Source organism: Morus notabilis, unplaced genomic scaffold (assembly GCF_000414095.1).
Source record: "Morus notabilis unplaced genomic scaffold, ASM41409v2 Scaffold604, whole genome shotgun sequence".
Taxonomy (NCBI): domain Eukaryota; kingdom Viridiplantae; phylum Streptophyta; class Magnoliopsida; order Rosales; family Moraceae; genus Morus; species Morus notabilis.
This window is the reverse complement of record NW_010362300.1, coordinates 333336-348957: the sequence shown is the minus strand read 5'-3', so window position 1 is coordinate 348957 and position 15622 is coordinate 333336. Positions and strand designations below refer to the sequence as shown.

The following is a 15622-nucleotide window of genomic DNA, read 5'->3' as shown; positions in this document are numbered from 1 at the left end:
ATATACTTGAGTGAGTATCTACTATGCCAGTAAACTTTTCAAAGTACGTCAAAAATGAAACACCCAAATATACTTTTATTTTAGAAAAAAAAAAAATCAAAATTTAACCGATTTTCTGCTTAAAAGGTGAATTTATTTTTTCAGGATTCCATATTCTATCCACTTTTGTAATTAAAAAAAAAAAAAAAAAGAAAGATACGCATAAAAATGCCACACTTTTTTTTACCTTCCTACGTCCCTAGAGATTCTAAAATTCCCAAGTTAGGCCTCAAGTGGACAATATTGTAGAATTGTGGATCTCAAATGGCCATTACTATTCCCACTCAAAAACTTTTCAGACAAAAAAGAGAAAAAATAAAAAATAAAAAAAATAAAGAGATCGGAAGTCCGACCCCACACGCACACCAAAGCTCGTGATACCACGCGCTTTGCTCACCTTCCCGCGCTTTTAACAAACCAACGCCCAAACAACCTTTTCCACGCGCTCCCTTAGAGCGTGGACCCAAAATCCTATCCAGCGGAAGATCCGCCGGGAAATGACGTCAGCGGGCTTGTGTTTGGGTGGGGTGCGCAGGTTAAGAAGCGTGGCGCAGAGAACCCGATCCACCTGGTGCGCACATTAGGAAAAGGGGCGTAGTGGAAAGATGACGATTACGACTCCTCAGCTCATTTGTGAGCAAGCTTTGACTCTCTCTCTCTCTCCTTTCTCTCTCTAAAATTTTTCGTTCTTAGTATGGTTTCACAGTCGGAACACAAATACAATTTTTTCTCAAATAACAACAAACGAATAAACATTTAATTATTCCCGGATTATAACAATAATTGTAATAGTAAATGATAATAATAATTATTATATAGTTGATACTGACGATAATTGTTATTTTAATTTCAAAGTTTTCCTCTTTTAAGCTGTCGTGAATGTTCCCTTCTCTTATTATTCTCCCGCGAGAGACGATGAGACTTTTTAGGGTTTTTGGGATTCGGAATTCTCCATAGTTTTGCTTCCACTTCTCGGAATTTGAACTTCCACGGAAAATCATAGGTCTTCAAATTCACTTTTCAAGCCTTTTTTTTTCTTTTGTTTTGATTGATTTTCCATTTGTTTTTCTGTGTTGGATGCGGAGAAAACAATCGTGAAGAGTTTTGCGTTTTTTAAGTGATGTTTTTCTTAAGAGGTATATACTCAGAAAGTGCATACGTATTGTGTACTGTATAGCTTATCTGTATGTATATGTGTGTGTGTATTTAATTTATATATATATATATATATCTGTGTGTGTGTGTGTAAAAATTGTAAAGGTTTTAAAGTTTCTTTTTTTCTCTGTTTTCTAGCAAGAAGTTGTGTATTTCGAGTTTCGTTATGTGCTGATGAAACTTGGAAGGAATTAACGAAAACACGTAAGGAAAGATTGAGCTTTGGCATCAGTTTTCTGTTTTTCCTTCTGTGATACTCTTATTCCTCTCTCTCTCTCTCTCTCTCTCTCTCTCTTTGGGTGGGGGGGATGATGGAGTAAGACAAGAAGAATAACACAAGCGAATGAAACAGACTCGGATTTTCAGCATCTGGGTTTATTATTATTAATTTCCTTTTTTTTTTTTCTTGTGTGTGAGTTTTGTATAATTCACTTGGCTTTGAAAATCACAGTCGTGAACTGGTCAGATTCCACCGAGTTATATTGGTTTCTTGAAGACAAACTTGTTTCATGCCTTTTGCACTGAAATCTTATTGGTTTTTTTTTTTTTTTTTTTTTTTCTCTTATATTTCTTGATGTTTGATAATTTCGAAGTTCAATACTGTGTCTGAAGCATGAATTTCTGATACCTCGTTTGTCCTCCTACGATGTTGTCGTTTTTGTTGCTATTTTTGGACGTTCACTTGTTCTTATTCATACCATGGTAGCAAGCCCACTTGCTTTTTATTGATAAAGGCATTGGGGTATTAGAGATTTATGGATTTCAACATGACATTATGAACATATTTACCTGAATCAAGAATGTTGTCCTTTCTACTCTTGTTGTCGATTCTCTTCTCGGTCGAATTTGGACTACTGTTAGGCATTGGCTCGTTAATATTGTTGCTGATACGCCAATTTCAGCGTCAATTACTAGAACTCCATTGTTTTATAAGGACGCTTCTTTCAATTTGATATTCATGGCCATTAATGTCTAGTTTTTGTTCTCTCCTTTTGTCGTTTCTTGTTTATGCTGAAATTTTCGCTATGCTTCATCTTCTCAGTTAAATGAGCATGAACTCCACATCAGCTCAATTTGTCACCTCAGGAAGGATGGGGGCATATGAGCCTATCCATCAGATGAGCATGTGGGGAGAAACCTTCAAAAGCAACGGTAATTTAAGCGCGCCGGCTCCCATAATCGTCGAGGAGGATGTGAAACTAAACGACCAGGTTCAAATGTTTGAAATCCATATTCAAACATTCTTTTTTTATGTATAATGTTGAGCTAACCTTTTTGGTCTTGTTTGCCTTATGTAGTCAGAAGATACTTCGAATGGAATTTTGGGACCTTCTGAAAGATATTACCAAGAAGTAACCACAAAACCTGCAGACAAGGTAGCAATCGTTATGCCTTTGTTCAAGGCATAATATAGATACGCATTTCCTAATGACAGAACTCTATTCCAAAAAACTGCAGGTTCAGAGAAGACTTGCACAGAATCGGGAGGCTGCTCGTAAAAGTCGTTTGCGAAAGAAGGTAGGAAGGGGGTGTGCCTTGGATGAGATGCTGTCAATGAAAGCTATATAAAAGATTAATTTGATTTGAGTTTTTTGTGTGTAGGCCTATGTACAGCAGTTAGAAACAAGCCGTTTAAAGCTGATTCAGTTAGAGCAAGAGCTTGAGCGAGCCAGGAAACAAGTAAGTATGAGATGATTTTACTTGTAGCTTTTTAAATCCATTACTAAATCTGTTAGCAACAAAAAGAAAAAGGTAACCAAGAGGCTAGAGTTTGAGCAAAACATTAAACTTTTTCCTTGTAAAATTATTCACGTTTATTTATTTATATATTTATTTTTTTAAATTACAGGGTCTCTATGTTGGTGGTGGAGGATTAGATGCTAATCCTCTGGGTGTCTCAGGAACTGCGAACTCAGGTTTGTTAATTCTGGCTGCCATGACACTTTGCTTTTATCTCTCGTGTGCATGTTTTCCAAATTATATGATTTTTCTATAATATGATAGTCCAATGAGATTTGAGAAGTTCTGCATTGTTGGAGTTTCTTCATAATTTATTCCCCGAGTAAGAGACCAAATAAGTTGACTGTATTCCGTATAGTTTTATTTCTTCTTGTTTAGCATTCATTTGAAGTGATCAGTGCTTTTCTTTTTAGTATATTAAGAGGTTGACTTGAAGTTTTTGTTTGTAGCAGACTAGGGAGGGAGCTTTTGTTTCTTTTTAGTTTAACTGTTGATATTGACCAGTTAGTTTGTTCATCGTCAATTGTATCAACTCGATCAATTAATTTGAGTTCTAGGAAAATATTAAGTCCCTTATGTGACTAGTTAATTAGCATTTAGCACTATTAGTTGAAACTTGGAGATAATTGTCATTTTTTATGTGCTGCTTGATCCTTTAACCAATGACAAGCTTAGTTTCATTTTAATTCTGTCATTTCGAAACCATATTGCACATGTCCTTCAACATGTGGGAATACAGTCTCCCAATGGATGATTATGTCCAACATTTGCACCAGAATTCTTGCATTCTTCATGTTTCTCATAAAGTCATTAAATTTTTAACTGCAATTTGTGTTTGTAACATGAAAGTTTCAAAGTGCAAAGAAGCTTAACATTTAACCTTAACCTTGATTTGTTTACATTGTTTGGTGTTATATTTGTGTTTCGCCTTGTGTTGTATGTTTTTCTTCTTTCCAAATACCTTTTCATTTTCATTTCCTCTGCTCTAAAATTGAGGACATCACGGTCTGCAGGGATAGCTGCGTTTGAGATGGAGTATGGACATTGGGTGGAAGAACAAAATAGACTGATTTGTGAACTGAGGACAGCTTTGCATGCGCATATAAGCGATGTAGAGCTTCGCATGTTGGTAGATAGTGGCATGAGCCACTATTTCGACCTTTTCCGTATGAAAGCAACTGCTGCGAAAGCCGACGTGTTCTATGTGATGTCTGGAATGTGGAAGACATCTGCTGAAAGGTTTTTCTTGTGGATTGGAGGGTTCCGACCTTCGGAACTGCTTAAGGTGCTGTATGATACGAATATAATCATCGATGTAAATATCAATACTCTTAACACATAGAGCTCTTTTTGTTTTTGCAATGTGTGCGTGTTTTCATTCTTCTTCTCCTTCTTAGTTCATAGATTTGTGTCGGTTACAGGTTCTTGGGCCCCATCTTGAACCATTGACAGATCAGCAACTTCTGGATGTTTATAACCTAAGACAATCATGTCAGCAAGCAGAAGATGCTCTTTCTCAAGGCATGGAAAAACTCCAGCAAACGTTAGCCGAGACTGTAGCTGCAGGTCAGCTAGGTGAAGGAAGTTATATCCCGCAAATGGGTACTGCTATGGAGAAGTTAGAAGCTCTCGTGAGCTTTCTGAACCAGGTAATAAGACATTGCTTATTTTCGAATGCATAATAAATGTTTCAGTTCCAATTTTTCATCTTAAACTTGTAGCTAGCTTATATAAATATGTGTGTGTATATATATATTATGCATATTTTTTCTTCATTCCTTCCTTCGGAGTTGGTTTTTTTCTAGCACCTTAAACTCTGTAGACTTATGCTGATTTAGAAGTAATTTCTTCAAGCCATGTAAGCAGCCATTTAGAGCCTATGAAAGTCAAAAGGGTAAATATATGTTGACATAACTTCTTTAGTGTTGGCTCTCTAGTATGGTGGCTGTTGATGAAAGTTCGTGTATATTTAAAGTAAATTAGAATATTTCGTATCCGAATATTACAAGCATACATTGCACAAAAGCAACCTATCATTTGCAGCATTCCTTCATTCTAGTACTCACCCGCCCTCTATCTGTTTGAGAGAAAAAAAAGCCTCCAGTAACTAAAAAGTACCGCCGAATGTTTTCTTTCAAAAGTTGTAGTGATTATGTAGTGTATTTTTCTCTTTGAGAACTTCTTGTCCTCAAAGTGTTACTTTCAGTGTAACCTTTCAATTGTAATAGAATTTGTTTCTTATCAAACAAAAGTAATTATGAAGTGTATCTAGGAAAAAATAAAGAAGAAAAAAGCCGTGGAAATCATCTCAAATATGTCAGTTTATGCTGCTTTAATGCTAATTGTATAGGATATTTTGTTTACAAAAGTTCCCACTAGTAACAAACTTTTAAAACGTTTCCTGACTCATCTTCGAATTTTTAAGATTGCAGTGTGCTTCTTTAAAAGCATTGTTTTAATATCACCCCCTAAATGGGTTTATTTTATTATTATTTTTTATGTAAATAAAAGTTTTCAATGGTTTTTTCAATGCAATAAAAGTTGTTTTGGTCCAAACACCACCGTTCTTTGACAAATTTCTGCGTCAGAAACATGATTTTGAAAGAGGATGACATTTTGAATCAGATTTAAACGACATGCCTTTGTCAATAAGCAACCTCATTTTGAATCAGATTTCTCCTTCAGCACCTTCTATTCTCTTGCCATCCTAGATTACTGAACTCTTTTCTCTGGACTATTGAATTTGTGGGATATAAATATTTATTGGAGGGTTCTATTATTTGCTGTACTTGGGATTTGTAGCTGAACATTCTGAATGTCACATTTTTCCTAACCAATTGATGATTTGCCGAAACAGGCCGACCATCTTCGACAGGAAACCCTGCAGCAGATGTCCCGTATCTTAACGACCCGCCAAGCAGCGAGAGGGCTGCTTGCCATGGGGGAGTACTTCCAACGCCTCTGGGCTTTGAGTTCGCTTTGGGCTACCCGTCCTCGTGAACCTGCTTAGAGTCTTTACCTTGATAGAAGACACGAGCAAAGCTCAAAACAGAAACAATAAACACAGTCGCTGCCCGAGCCATGCTTCGACAAGTCTTTGTAGACAAAAGTCTTTGCTGAATGCCCATTGAAAAACGTAGTAATGTAGACAAAAGTCTTCTAAGCTGCTGGCATTTTTCAAGCAGCCTCCAATATATCTGAGAAAAATTGTACATATGAATTAGCCATTTTGTTAAGAGTTGGTCTGTGAGTAAATTGAAAAATCTCAAATGCTTTTTGTAAATTATTATGAAGACAGTACATTCTTAGGATTTTCATCCCTAGTTTACAGAAGCAAAGCATGTCGTGTAGATATTCTGTATTTTCAATGCATTTTGCATATATCTTGTTGTGTATAATGTAAAGTTGTTTCTTTGTGCTTTGAAACGACAAAAAATAGAGCGTTGTTTCTTTGTGCTTTGGAAACGACAGATACTGAGAACTTAATCCCAGATATTTGTTTTATGTAATGGCTAGTTAATTCAAATACTCTGGTTTATTTCCAAACCTCTTTTTGATGGAAATTTCAATTACATATCTTAATTTGTGCATATTTATTGTCGCTTCTTAGGACCATGGAAAAGTGAATTTCTAGTCGCGCAGTGCTGAGGGCTCCTAAAAAAGGGTTGTGTTGCGCTCAAAGGCAAAACTGGGTTTGGTTACTCTGAAGTTCATAAATTTAAACATATATTTAATTTTTTTTGGGAGAAGTATAGTAAAAGTATTGATGATGATGAGAGCTACACCGAAGAACAAAGTCCTTTATTTTTTATTTTATTTTATTTTTTCTTTCATTAATCCTTATTCTAGTGGCCTGTTTGTAATTTACAAAACTTGCCTGAATATTGTAAATTATTGGATGTTCTACACATCCATAAAAACCGTATGTTTAGCTGTAAATAGCAGAATGATGGTGATTGATTGGAATATTGGTGTCCACGGTTATATCGAGGTTTTAAATTTATGAAAATATCAACGTAGATATTGATGTTAGAAAATACTTGAAAATTATTAACAAATATCAGAGGAAGTACAAAAAAGATATTATTCTTTGTATGGTAAAAATAAATTACATGTAGTATTTAATTTTTTAATTGTTAAATTTGTATCATAATTTATATATTATTATTTAATGTGATATAATTTTAATCAAAATAAATTATTAAAAATTAAAATTACTGATAAGATGAACTATAAAAAAAAAAACTTTTTTTTTAAAACTTGTATGGATACGTTATGAATATTTATGCTCAAATTTTTGCAATATTTTCGGAAAAAGTAAATATGCGTTAGATTTGCAATCATTTTTTTGAGTTGAAAAAGTAAATATGCGTTAGATTTGCAATCATTTTTTTGAGCAGAAAAAGTAAATATCGATAGTGACGCAGGTTTTTCAATGGGCATGAGGTTTGAGAAGTGGGTTCGATCTCACGTTGTATTAAAAAAACAATATTAGCAACGTTGTTTATATTTTCTTTCACGTAAATTCTTTTTTTTAAAACTTAAATTCTTAAGTCGAACCCGCAAAATAAACAGATTCGAGTACATAAGTTCAAATGATTTGAACCAAAATCTTGAAATGAACTAACGTTTCACAAATATTTTACATGCCTCAGGTGTGCCGTTTGTGTTGGTACAAGAATCACGTAGAAATACGTAAATTTAACAGTTAAAAAAATCTGACCTATCGATACGCCAGGTGTATCAAAAAATCTCCATTTTCTCCTCATTTTATTAATTTTTTGAGAGATTCTCTGGTATGCATGAAGTATCAGTAGCCAAGTTTTTATAACCGTTAAATTTGCGTATTTTTTAACTTTTACGTAATTTTATACAGATCCGACAGACTAAAAACATAATCTACCGGTATGTTGACGTACCAAAAAAGATTCCTATTTTTTTTTTTTTTTTTTTTTTTGAATGAGAGCATTTTATTAAATGAGCTTGGACCCTCCCACAAGTACACACTTGATGTTAGTTCAAGGTTTACAAGTTGTTTACAGAGCTTGAAGAAAAGGACTTTACAAAGTAGATAACCTTTGTGGCTCAACATTTGACAAAGCTTACAGCTTTGAGATTGCGTAGTCCAAAGCATCCACAAGAAAATCTGCAGGGACAAACATGTAAAGTATAAGCGCATAATCCAACCCCAAAAGAACAAATGTAATCTGGCATCTGTCAGGAGCCAAAATCATGTTCATTAGCAAATCACCCTCCAATGCAATGCTATACTTAAATGTCAAATTTGATATATAGCAGTGGCCAAAATTTGGCATTTTGTTGCCATTAATTGAATTTTTTTTTTTTTAAATGATTTCCAACATTGCCATTTTCAATTCAGTTAGAACCAAAATTAAAATTTATGACAATAAAGTAGATATAGGCCCCGTTCATTTCACCGATTCGAGTTATGTTACATTAAAAAACTCTCAGAAATAGTCACATCTAACATTTTTGCTATAGTAAAAAGCTCTCACATAAAGTTACATCTCAACTCAAATTAAAAATTCAAATCAGCGAACTAAACAGGCCAATAGTATTTAAACCAGCATTATACATTGGAGCACAAAATAGTGTTACATATTAAATATGCCGTTTTTACACTTTTTTTCCTGTCAAACATAGTATCAGCATTAGCATTTATATTGGAGATGTTTTAAGAGGGCTTAGTTTGAGACATGTGCCATACGGTTTAAGGAGGAAAGATGAATACCTGCATCATCTTTGGTAAAGCACATTGGTGGCTTGATTCTGAAAACATTTCCATGTAGTCCTCCTTTCCCAAGTAGAACTCCTAGCTCTTCAATCAGGAAACACAACGGAATGTTAGTAGGATATTATGGAGGGAGACAAATGCAACTTTAAATGCTAAACATAGCTTTCTAATTTTGATTTTTTGGCTCGGAGAAAGCGTATATTTGATACCTCTTAGTTTCTCGAACAGAACACCGGTTTCTTCCTTGGCAGGTGTCTTCTCTTTTCGGTCAGTTACAAGTTCTACCCCCACCATTAATCCCCTGCCTCTGACATCTCCAATGACTGAAAAAAGAAATGGGAAAAACTCACATTCAAGTAAGAAGATCTCCGTAACAATCCACAGAGAAAGGAGGTAAGTTGAAAAATGTGGAGGAATGGTCGTGGTTTAACCAAACAAATGCATTTTTTTCAAGTGATCCATATAATAAGTCAATATTCGCTCTTCTTTCTTTTTTCTTTTTTATTTTATTTTACTTTTTATTTAAATGCTCAACTCAAACAGCTTGGTGGGGCATCTCTCTAATGTCCACAACAGCCTTGACTTACACTGAAAAAAGTGCGCTCATCAGCTGATCTACACTTAGATCAAGGGAAACTAGATGGTCCAGTTAGTGCCAAGGGAAAAAAAAAAAAATTCTAAGCTAAGTGACCAAGATTATAAAGAAAGCTTTTAAAATCACAAGTTTTAAGAGTATTTACTTTCGTATTTTTCCTGAAGAGCTCTCAAACGCTCAAGCAAGTGAGAGCCAACATCGTTGCAATGAGCTTGGCGCTTCTCCTTGTCAATAACTCTGAGTACTGCAAGCCCTCCGGCAGAACAAACAGGATTCCCACCGAAAGTGTTGAATAGAATCCTCTGCGTGAGAACGCTTGCTATCTCCGGTGTTGTCACGACAGCGCCCAATGGTAAACCATTTCCTATACCCTGAACAATGACAAGGAATGTAACTGAAGAGCCACACAAGTCGTAAAGAAATTCAAAAGCCAAATCATAGGTATGAACGTTGAATACGTAACATATAAATCACATGATTTAAAAATAACAGAAAACAATAGTTTTAGAGACCTTTGCCATTGTAACTATATCAGGAATGACACCCTGCGTCTCGAAACCCCAGTAATGGCTTCCTGTACGGCCAAACCCGGTTTGTACTTCGTCAGCAATACAGACACCACCAGCCTTGCGAACAATGTCATACACTAGTTTCAAATATCCGGGGGTCAATTCAACTGCGCCTCCAACTCCCTTAAGTTAGAAAACCAAGGTAAAATGGTTTAGAACTACACATAGTCCAATCAGAGTGAATATATGGATCAATTTTAGACCTGTCAGTGTCACCAGATAACAGAATAACCACCAACCTGAATTGTTTCGGCTATAAATCCAGCGACATGTCCCGAACTACCATAATCTATGTGATCTTGGACATCTTTTGCATAAAGTTTTGCATCGGAGCCAAAAACTCCTCGATACGGATCTGGATTTACAACATGATGAATTTCACCCTGCATATTGTCCAAGCAGTTTTGAGCAGATAAATCAGAATAGTTGCCTCATCCAGCTAAGTTATTTTCTTAGACAAATAGTTTTACAATGATAGACAAGAAAGAAATCGAGACACATAAAGAGAGCGAATTTCCACAATTTATGACAAGTTCATGTTTTCCTATGTTACAAGTGAGTTACATAAATCAACAAGCAAGTTTAGTTAACAAATATATCATGACTATTTTACAGATAACAAGATATTAAGAAATCAAAATCCAACTTACAAAGCATGAAAAGCATCATTATTTGGTAGAAATACAATTTTAAAGATTTTGAAGCAGGTAACATTTAAATGCATAGCTATCTCATACAATGCTTTCGTTACCTACTTTTTTTTTTTTTTTTTTTGCTAGAATTGTTACCTACTGTTTATCAACAAAAAAACCTGAACAACACAGGCACATCAGAGGTCTTGTTTGTAGCACAGATTTATATGCAACCAAAAATCCAGTTAACGTCACATGATTTGTCTCAGATAGTAACAATTTACATGCACACAAAGTTCATTGAAAACTTGATTAAACAGATTACATTCGCCAGAAGTTAGACAAAGAAATCAAAATCACTTCTAGGACGTTCCCTGGAACTCAATTTATAATATGTTTTCTAAGTAACTAATATTTTGTCTTATGAATTTAAGTTTTTTTTTTTTTTTTTTTTTTTGAAATTACCATGATTTATGATAGCATTGTCTGAAGCTATATCAGGTGTATACATACAGACCTCTGGAATTGGGTACTTCCATGTTTTTAGAGCTGTCAATCCAATAGTACTAGAACTTCCCCCATGATATGCATTTCTCAACGAAATCATCCCCAGATTACCGCTGTAGAGACGGGCCATCAGCATAGCTAATTCATTCGCCTCTGACCCGGAATTCACAAAATACACAACCTGCATTTAAAAAGTCTTCTTAAATATTTACTTCACAAATAAACTCTGATTCAGATGCTTTTAAGAACGCATATATCTCATTTATATTATTAAAGAAAGTGCGAGATAATGAAAGAAAATCATAAGAGTAACGGCGAATTAATTTCCTTAATAACAAACGAATCATGATATGCAGCATAACACTTAAGGTCCCAACTCCAAGCACGAAGGAGCCGTGTCCAATAATTCTCAACCAATGGTTACATTAAAACAGCACCAAATAAGTATTACCTGAAATCTCTAAGCAAAGGCTTTAAATATGTACCAAACTCAATAAAAGTGCAAACATCATATCTATACCATCAGTAGAATCATTTTTTTTTTATCATATGTAAGAAAAAAATGGAAAAAAAAAAAGAACTAGTAATAACCTTGAGGTTTCCAGGCATTTTTGACGCTAATGCCTCTGCAAAATCAGCTATTGCGTGGTGCAAGTATATGGTGGTGGCATGCTGAAGAAGCTTGCTTTGCTCCATAATAGCATTTAGAACATCAGGATGGCAATGTCCACAGGATACGGTTACTATCCCAGCAAATGCATCCAGATAGCGCTTCCCGTTCTCATCAAACAAGTATTGCATTTTCCCCTCAACAATATTGAGCTGTAATCATCATCAAATTTTAGCTAAAAAGAAAAACCTTCTGATTATCCTAATAGAGCAGTATATTAAGTAAAGTTCTAGAGGAAATGGGAGAAAAAAGAGGCCCCGTTCATTTCACCGATTCGAGTTTAGAATTCGAGTTTTGCTACAGTAAAAAGCTCTTAAAAACAATTACATCTAACTTTTTTACTACAGTAAAAAGCTCTCACATAAAATCATATCTCAACTTGAATTAAAAACCTCGAATCAGCGAACTAAACGGAAGTGGAGACCATTTCCTACAACGATCCACGCTGCAAAGCATGTTTGAAATGTACAAAATCATTAATTCCCTTTCTAGCATTTAACAAACAGTCTAATTCTCGTATAGTCCGTTTGGTTCACGTGTCTAAGGTAGTGATTTTAATTATGAATTCAAATTTTATGAGAGAACCATTGGCGAGAACTTTTTTTATTCAAATTTTTTGTGAGAGAAAGGTATTGTAGCATAATCAAAATCATAGTTTTAAATGCGTGAAACAAACGGGCCCTTAGTTTTTATTAAACTTTAGAGTAGAAATCTTATCATTTTAATTTTTAACATGTCCTTAAACTGAGCAAAATATTAACACAAAATTCACTTGAGATTGAAAACATTTTCATTTCTATTTTCATACAAAAAACAAAATCAGGGGGTTTGGGGGGTGGGGAGTTTATGGTTCAACTGAATTTGTACAAAATAACCTCACATCTAACTAAATAAAATAACCATCAAATTTCCCAGAAAAAGAAGGGGAAAATAACAACGTAAAAAGAGATTATATTTATTCACATTTGGGTTAGTTCTATATTTCTTCCTGGTTTCTGAGCAGCCGAAAAGATCATCAAACTAGTCATTCTCATAAGCCCAACAACAGATATCATAGATCATATCAATCAAACAGTAAAAAGTACAAAATGAAGAGAGAGAGAGAGATCATTAGTTAATTTCAAATGTAATACATGCCCAATTTATGAAAACAGACCCTCTTTCCAAAGAATCTCGTGCTACACGTTCCGGGATTGTTCTTTTGCAACAAAATTCAGAGTTACAACTTTATTTAAGTTCATTTTCTTTTGTAAAATTTGAGTTTAAACTCAGGTTTGAACTCGAGTTCAAATTTTCTCTTCAACTCGAGTTCATAAACTCAAATTCAAATTAATTAACAATATTTCTTCTATTCTTAAAAATTTCATAACTTTTTCGTTTTAATTTTGATTAAGTTGATTTTTTTTCTATGCATTCACAACGAAAAGACGAATAAAACTTCATACATATACCCTATTAAAATTTTTCATCACCATTAAATTTTTATTAAAATATTATATAAATATAAATTTAAGTTTTAACTCACCTAAATACAAACTTAAAAAGATTCTCAATTTAAATCATAACTCAAATATACACATTCAAATACAAACTCAAATTACAACTTCAATTTAAATTATAACTCAAACTTAACTTAAATTATCACTCAAGTCATCCTAACTTAAAAATATAAAAGAATAACCCCTCCGTTTTAAAAAAAAATAATAAATAACAAATAAAAAAAATAAAAAAAACAAAAAACTTACAGGCTTCTGATAGTAGTGGAACAGCGAAGGACCCAGAAACGTTTTTCTCTTCCGAAAGACCTCGTCAGCGAGAGGGCCATTGTACGGCTTCGGCACGTAATCAAACCGTGGCAGAACAGCTAATTGATCACCTTCAGAAGAAGAAGAAGAAGAAGAAACTGCAGAGAAAGAAGCAGAAAGAGACAAGCTTTGAAAATGGTGGGAAGAAAATGACTTGTTTTTAGCAGCTTCTCTGAGGGCTTTCTTCAAGAGCAACGCCATGGCAGATCGATCGGAAACAGGAGAGGATGGTGCGTGTTAAAGAAGTTATGGGTTTCTTTTTCTGTATTTGTGTTTAAAGAAGTTATAAAATAAATAATTATTTGAGTCCGAGTATATAAACGACTCTTGTGTTTGATCAGTGGATTTGTGTTATAATTCGTAATTCAGTATAGTATTTTTTTTTTATAAAAAATACATATAAATTAAGAATGATTCTGAATCTATAAATCAAACGTCTACTTAACAAATTGCATTCTTATTTTTTAAATTAGTAATAGTTAAAGTATAGATGTTATTAAGAGTCTGTTTAGTTCGCTTATTTAACAAATTGCATTCTTATTTTTTAAATTAGTAATAGTTAAAGTATAGATGTTATTAAGAGTCTGTTTAGTTCGCTTATTTAAGTTGAGATGTGATTTTATATAAAAATTTTTTATTATAATAAAAAAAGTTAAATATCATTATTTTTAAAAAAATTTTATTATAATAAAATTTAAATTTTAAAATTAAATTGATAAAATGAACCAACTTAAATTAACTGATTAGATGAGACACGAGATTTACATTGATCTAAAATCTATTAAACTTTATCTTTTTATGTACAAATCCCGAGTTTCAAAGCATCGATTTGATAATGGTCATTAGTGATAGACCTGAGTTGCCACATATTTTAAAGTTGAGGTTGTAATTTATTAAAATTGAAAGTGGAGAAAATTATGCAAAAAAATGAAAAGCTGTGGGTATAAAAGAATGCAATTTACTGTCTTTTGTCTTGGAGTTGCGTTATTTGAGTAAATTGAGGAAAGTTGGAGACCCTTTTGGTAATTTCGGCGATGTCTCTGACGTGGACTTCCATTTGTTTAAAATTATCCTGGTCTAGTCAGGAATAATAATTAGGAGGAAATGGAATGAACAAAACTAAAAACACCAAAAGGAAATAATTAAATAAATAAATAACAAGATTCTGAATGTATATCCTTGAGTTTTTTTTTATATTTTATTTTTTCAGTTTCTACACATGAACCACGTAAGGCCTTTGTAGCACTTATCTCTAATCCTATAATTAATTGAAAGTATTTAAACTAGAAAAAGAAATTATCATGTGAAGAAATCATGCTGAAAAACAGTTTTGCATACATCATATAGTTGGATGTATTATGTATAGTCAATCAAATGCATAAATATTGCTCACTTAAAAAGATGGTGGAGAGTGAATCTTTTCTATCTCAAAAAAAAAAAAAAAAAAAAAAGGATGGTGGAGAGTAGGGATAATAAAAGAGATGGGCACTTGAAAAAAAGAAAAAATGAAAAAAAAAAAAGGTTTATTATAGAACATAAAAGCTCACAATCTTAAATAAATGGGGGATACAAAATGAGTCCATGTTGTGTGTTTTGCTGCTTGAGCCACCAAGCGAATATATTCCTTTTCTCAGTTTGGAATCAAGGAGATAAACCTGAAGCACTCCTTGCATTTATAAAAACAGACCCAAAACACCTTCAAAAATAATTGAATTTTTTAAGAGTTTTTTATTTTTAAGATTAATTTTAATTCATATTTTGGTTTAGTAATGTTTTAAATTGTTTTCTATAAAGATCGGGAAGGATTATCTTGGCATTTTAAAAAATTTAATTGTTTCAGGTGGTATTTTAAGTCTGTTATTATAAGCATAGTCAGTGTTTTGCGTATTTACATAATAAGAGGGAGCAAGAGTGGTATTTAACAAAACACATGCGGTGTTTTGGGTATTCACGGAACATTTTTTTTTATTCTTAGAATTTATTTCCTATCTTTCAATTCCGAAGTAGTAAACACGCTTTGAATTTATGAGTGACCAATCGGTATTTACCAAAAAAAATAAAAGAGTGACCAATCGGTATTTGATTGGTCCTTATAAGAATTTAAAAAACGAAAAAAAAAAAAAAAAAAAAAAAAAAAAAAAACAAAAAAAAAGCT

At 33.4% G+C, this 15622-nt stretch overlaps 2 protein-coding genes across 5 annotated transcripts; one reads left to right on the top strand and one right to left on the bottom strand.

Annotated features, from left to right (window-relative positions):
- The first annotated feature begins 954 nt into the window (after window positions 1-954).
- LOC21403015 (transcription factor TGA1) lies at window positions 955-6474 on the top strand. 4 transcript variants are annotated; one of them, XM_024167888.1, is made up of 9 exons: window positions 955-1042; window positions 2237-2405; window positions 2493-2570; window positions 2653-2712; window positions 2797-2874; window positions 3044-3110; window positions 3948-4219; window positions 4356-4583; window positions 5792-6474. In XM_024167888.1, the coding sequence occupies exons 2-9, from the start codon at window positions 2241-2243 to the stop codon at window positions 5942-5944; spliced, it is 1101 nt and encodes a 366-aa protein (XP_024023656.1). In that variant the 5' UTR covers window positions 955-1042; window positions 2237-2240; the 3' UTR covers window positions 5945-6474. The 4 variants fall into 4 exon arrangements, with proteins under 4 accessions (XP_024023656.1, XP_024023653.1, XP_024023655.1 ...); XM_024167885.1 differs by having other exon boundaries at window positions 3948-4249; XM_024167887.1 differs by lacking the exon at window positions 955-1042 and adding an exon at window positions 1114-1175 and having other exon boundaries at window positions 3948-4249.
- Window positions 6475-7868: 1394 nt separating this feature from the next.
- On the bottom strand, window positions 7869-13750 carry LOC21403014 (alanine--glyoxylate aminotransferase 2 homolog 1, mitochondrial). Its single transcript, XM_010101616.2, has 9 exons — window positions 13408-13750; window positions 11584-11814; window positions 11003-11173; window positions 10093-10236; window positions 9797-9976; window positions 9430-9655; window positions 8899-9012; window positions 8687-8773; window positions 7869-8080 (listed from the first exon to the last, which is right to left on the bottom strand). Exons 1-9 carry the CDS (start codon window positions 13666-13668, stop codon window positions 8037-8039), a joined length of 1458 nt encoding a protein of 485 aa, XP_010099918.1. The 5' UTR covers window positions 13669-13750; the 3' UTR covers window positions 7869-8036.
- Between the last annotated feature and the right edge of the window lie 1872 nt (window positions 13751-15622).

What these genes read in the sequence shown, in the direction of transcription:
- LOC21403015 (XM_024167885.1), top strand. Translation starts at nt 2,241, where the DNA reads ATGAGCATGAACTCCACATCAGCTCAATTTGTCACCTCAGGAAGGATG. An exon ending in AAAGTCGTTTGCGAAAGAAG is followed by an intron (nt 2,713 to 2,796) that starts GTAGGAAGGGGG and finishes TTTTGTGTGTAG; the next exon opens with GCCTATGTACAGCAGTTAGA. An exon ending in TTGAGCGAGCCAGGAAACAA is followed by an intron (nt 2,875 to 3,043) that starts GTAAGTATGAGA and finishes TTTAAATTACAG; the next exon opens with GGTCTCTATGTTGGTGGTGG.
- LOC21403014 (XM_010101616.2), bottom strand. Translation starts at nt 13,668, where the DNA reads ATGGCGTTGCTCTTGAAGAAAGCCCTCAGAGAAGCTGCTAAAAACAAG. An exon ending in TCTTCAGGAAAAATACGAAA is followed by an intron (nt 9,013 to 9,429) that starts GTAAATACTCTT and finishes TTCTTTTTTCAG; the next exon opens with TCATTGGAGATGTCAGAGGC. An exon ending in CTTTACCAAAGATGATGCAG is followed by an intron (nt 8,081 to 8,686) that starts GTATTCATCTTT and finishes TTGTCCCTGCAG; the next exon opens with ATTTTCTTGTGGATGCTTTG.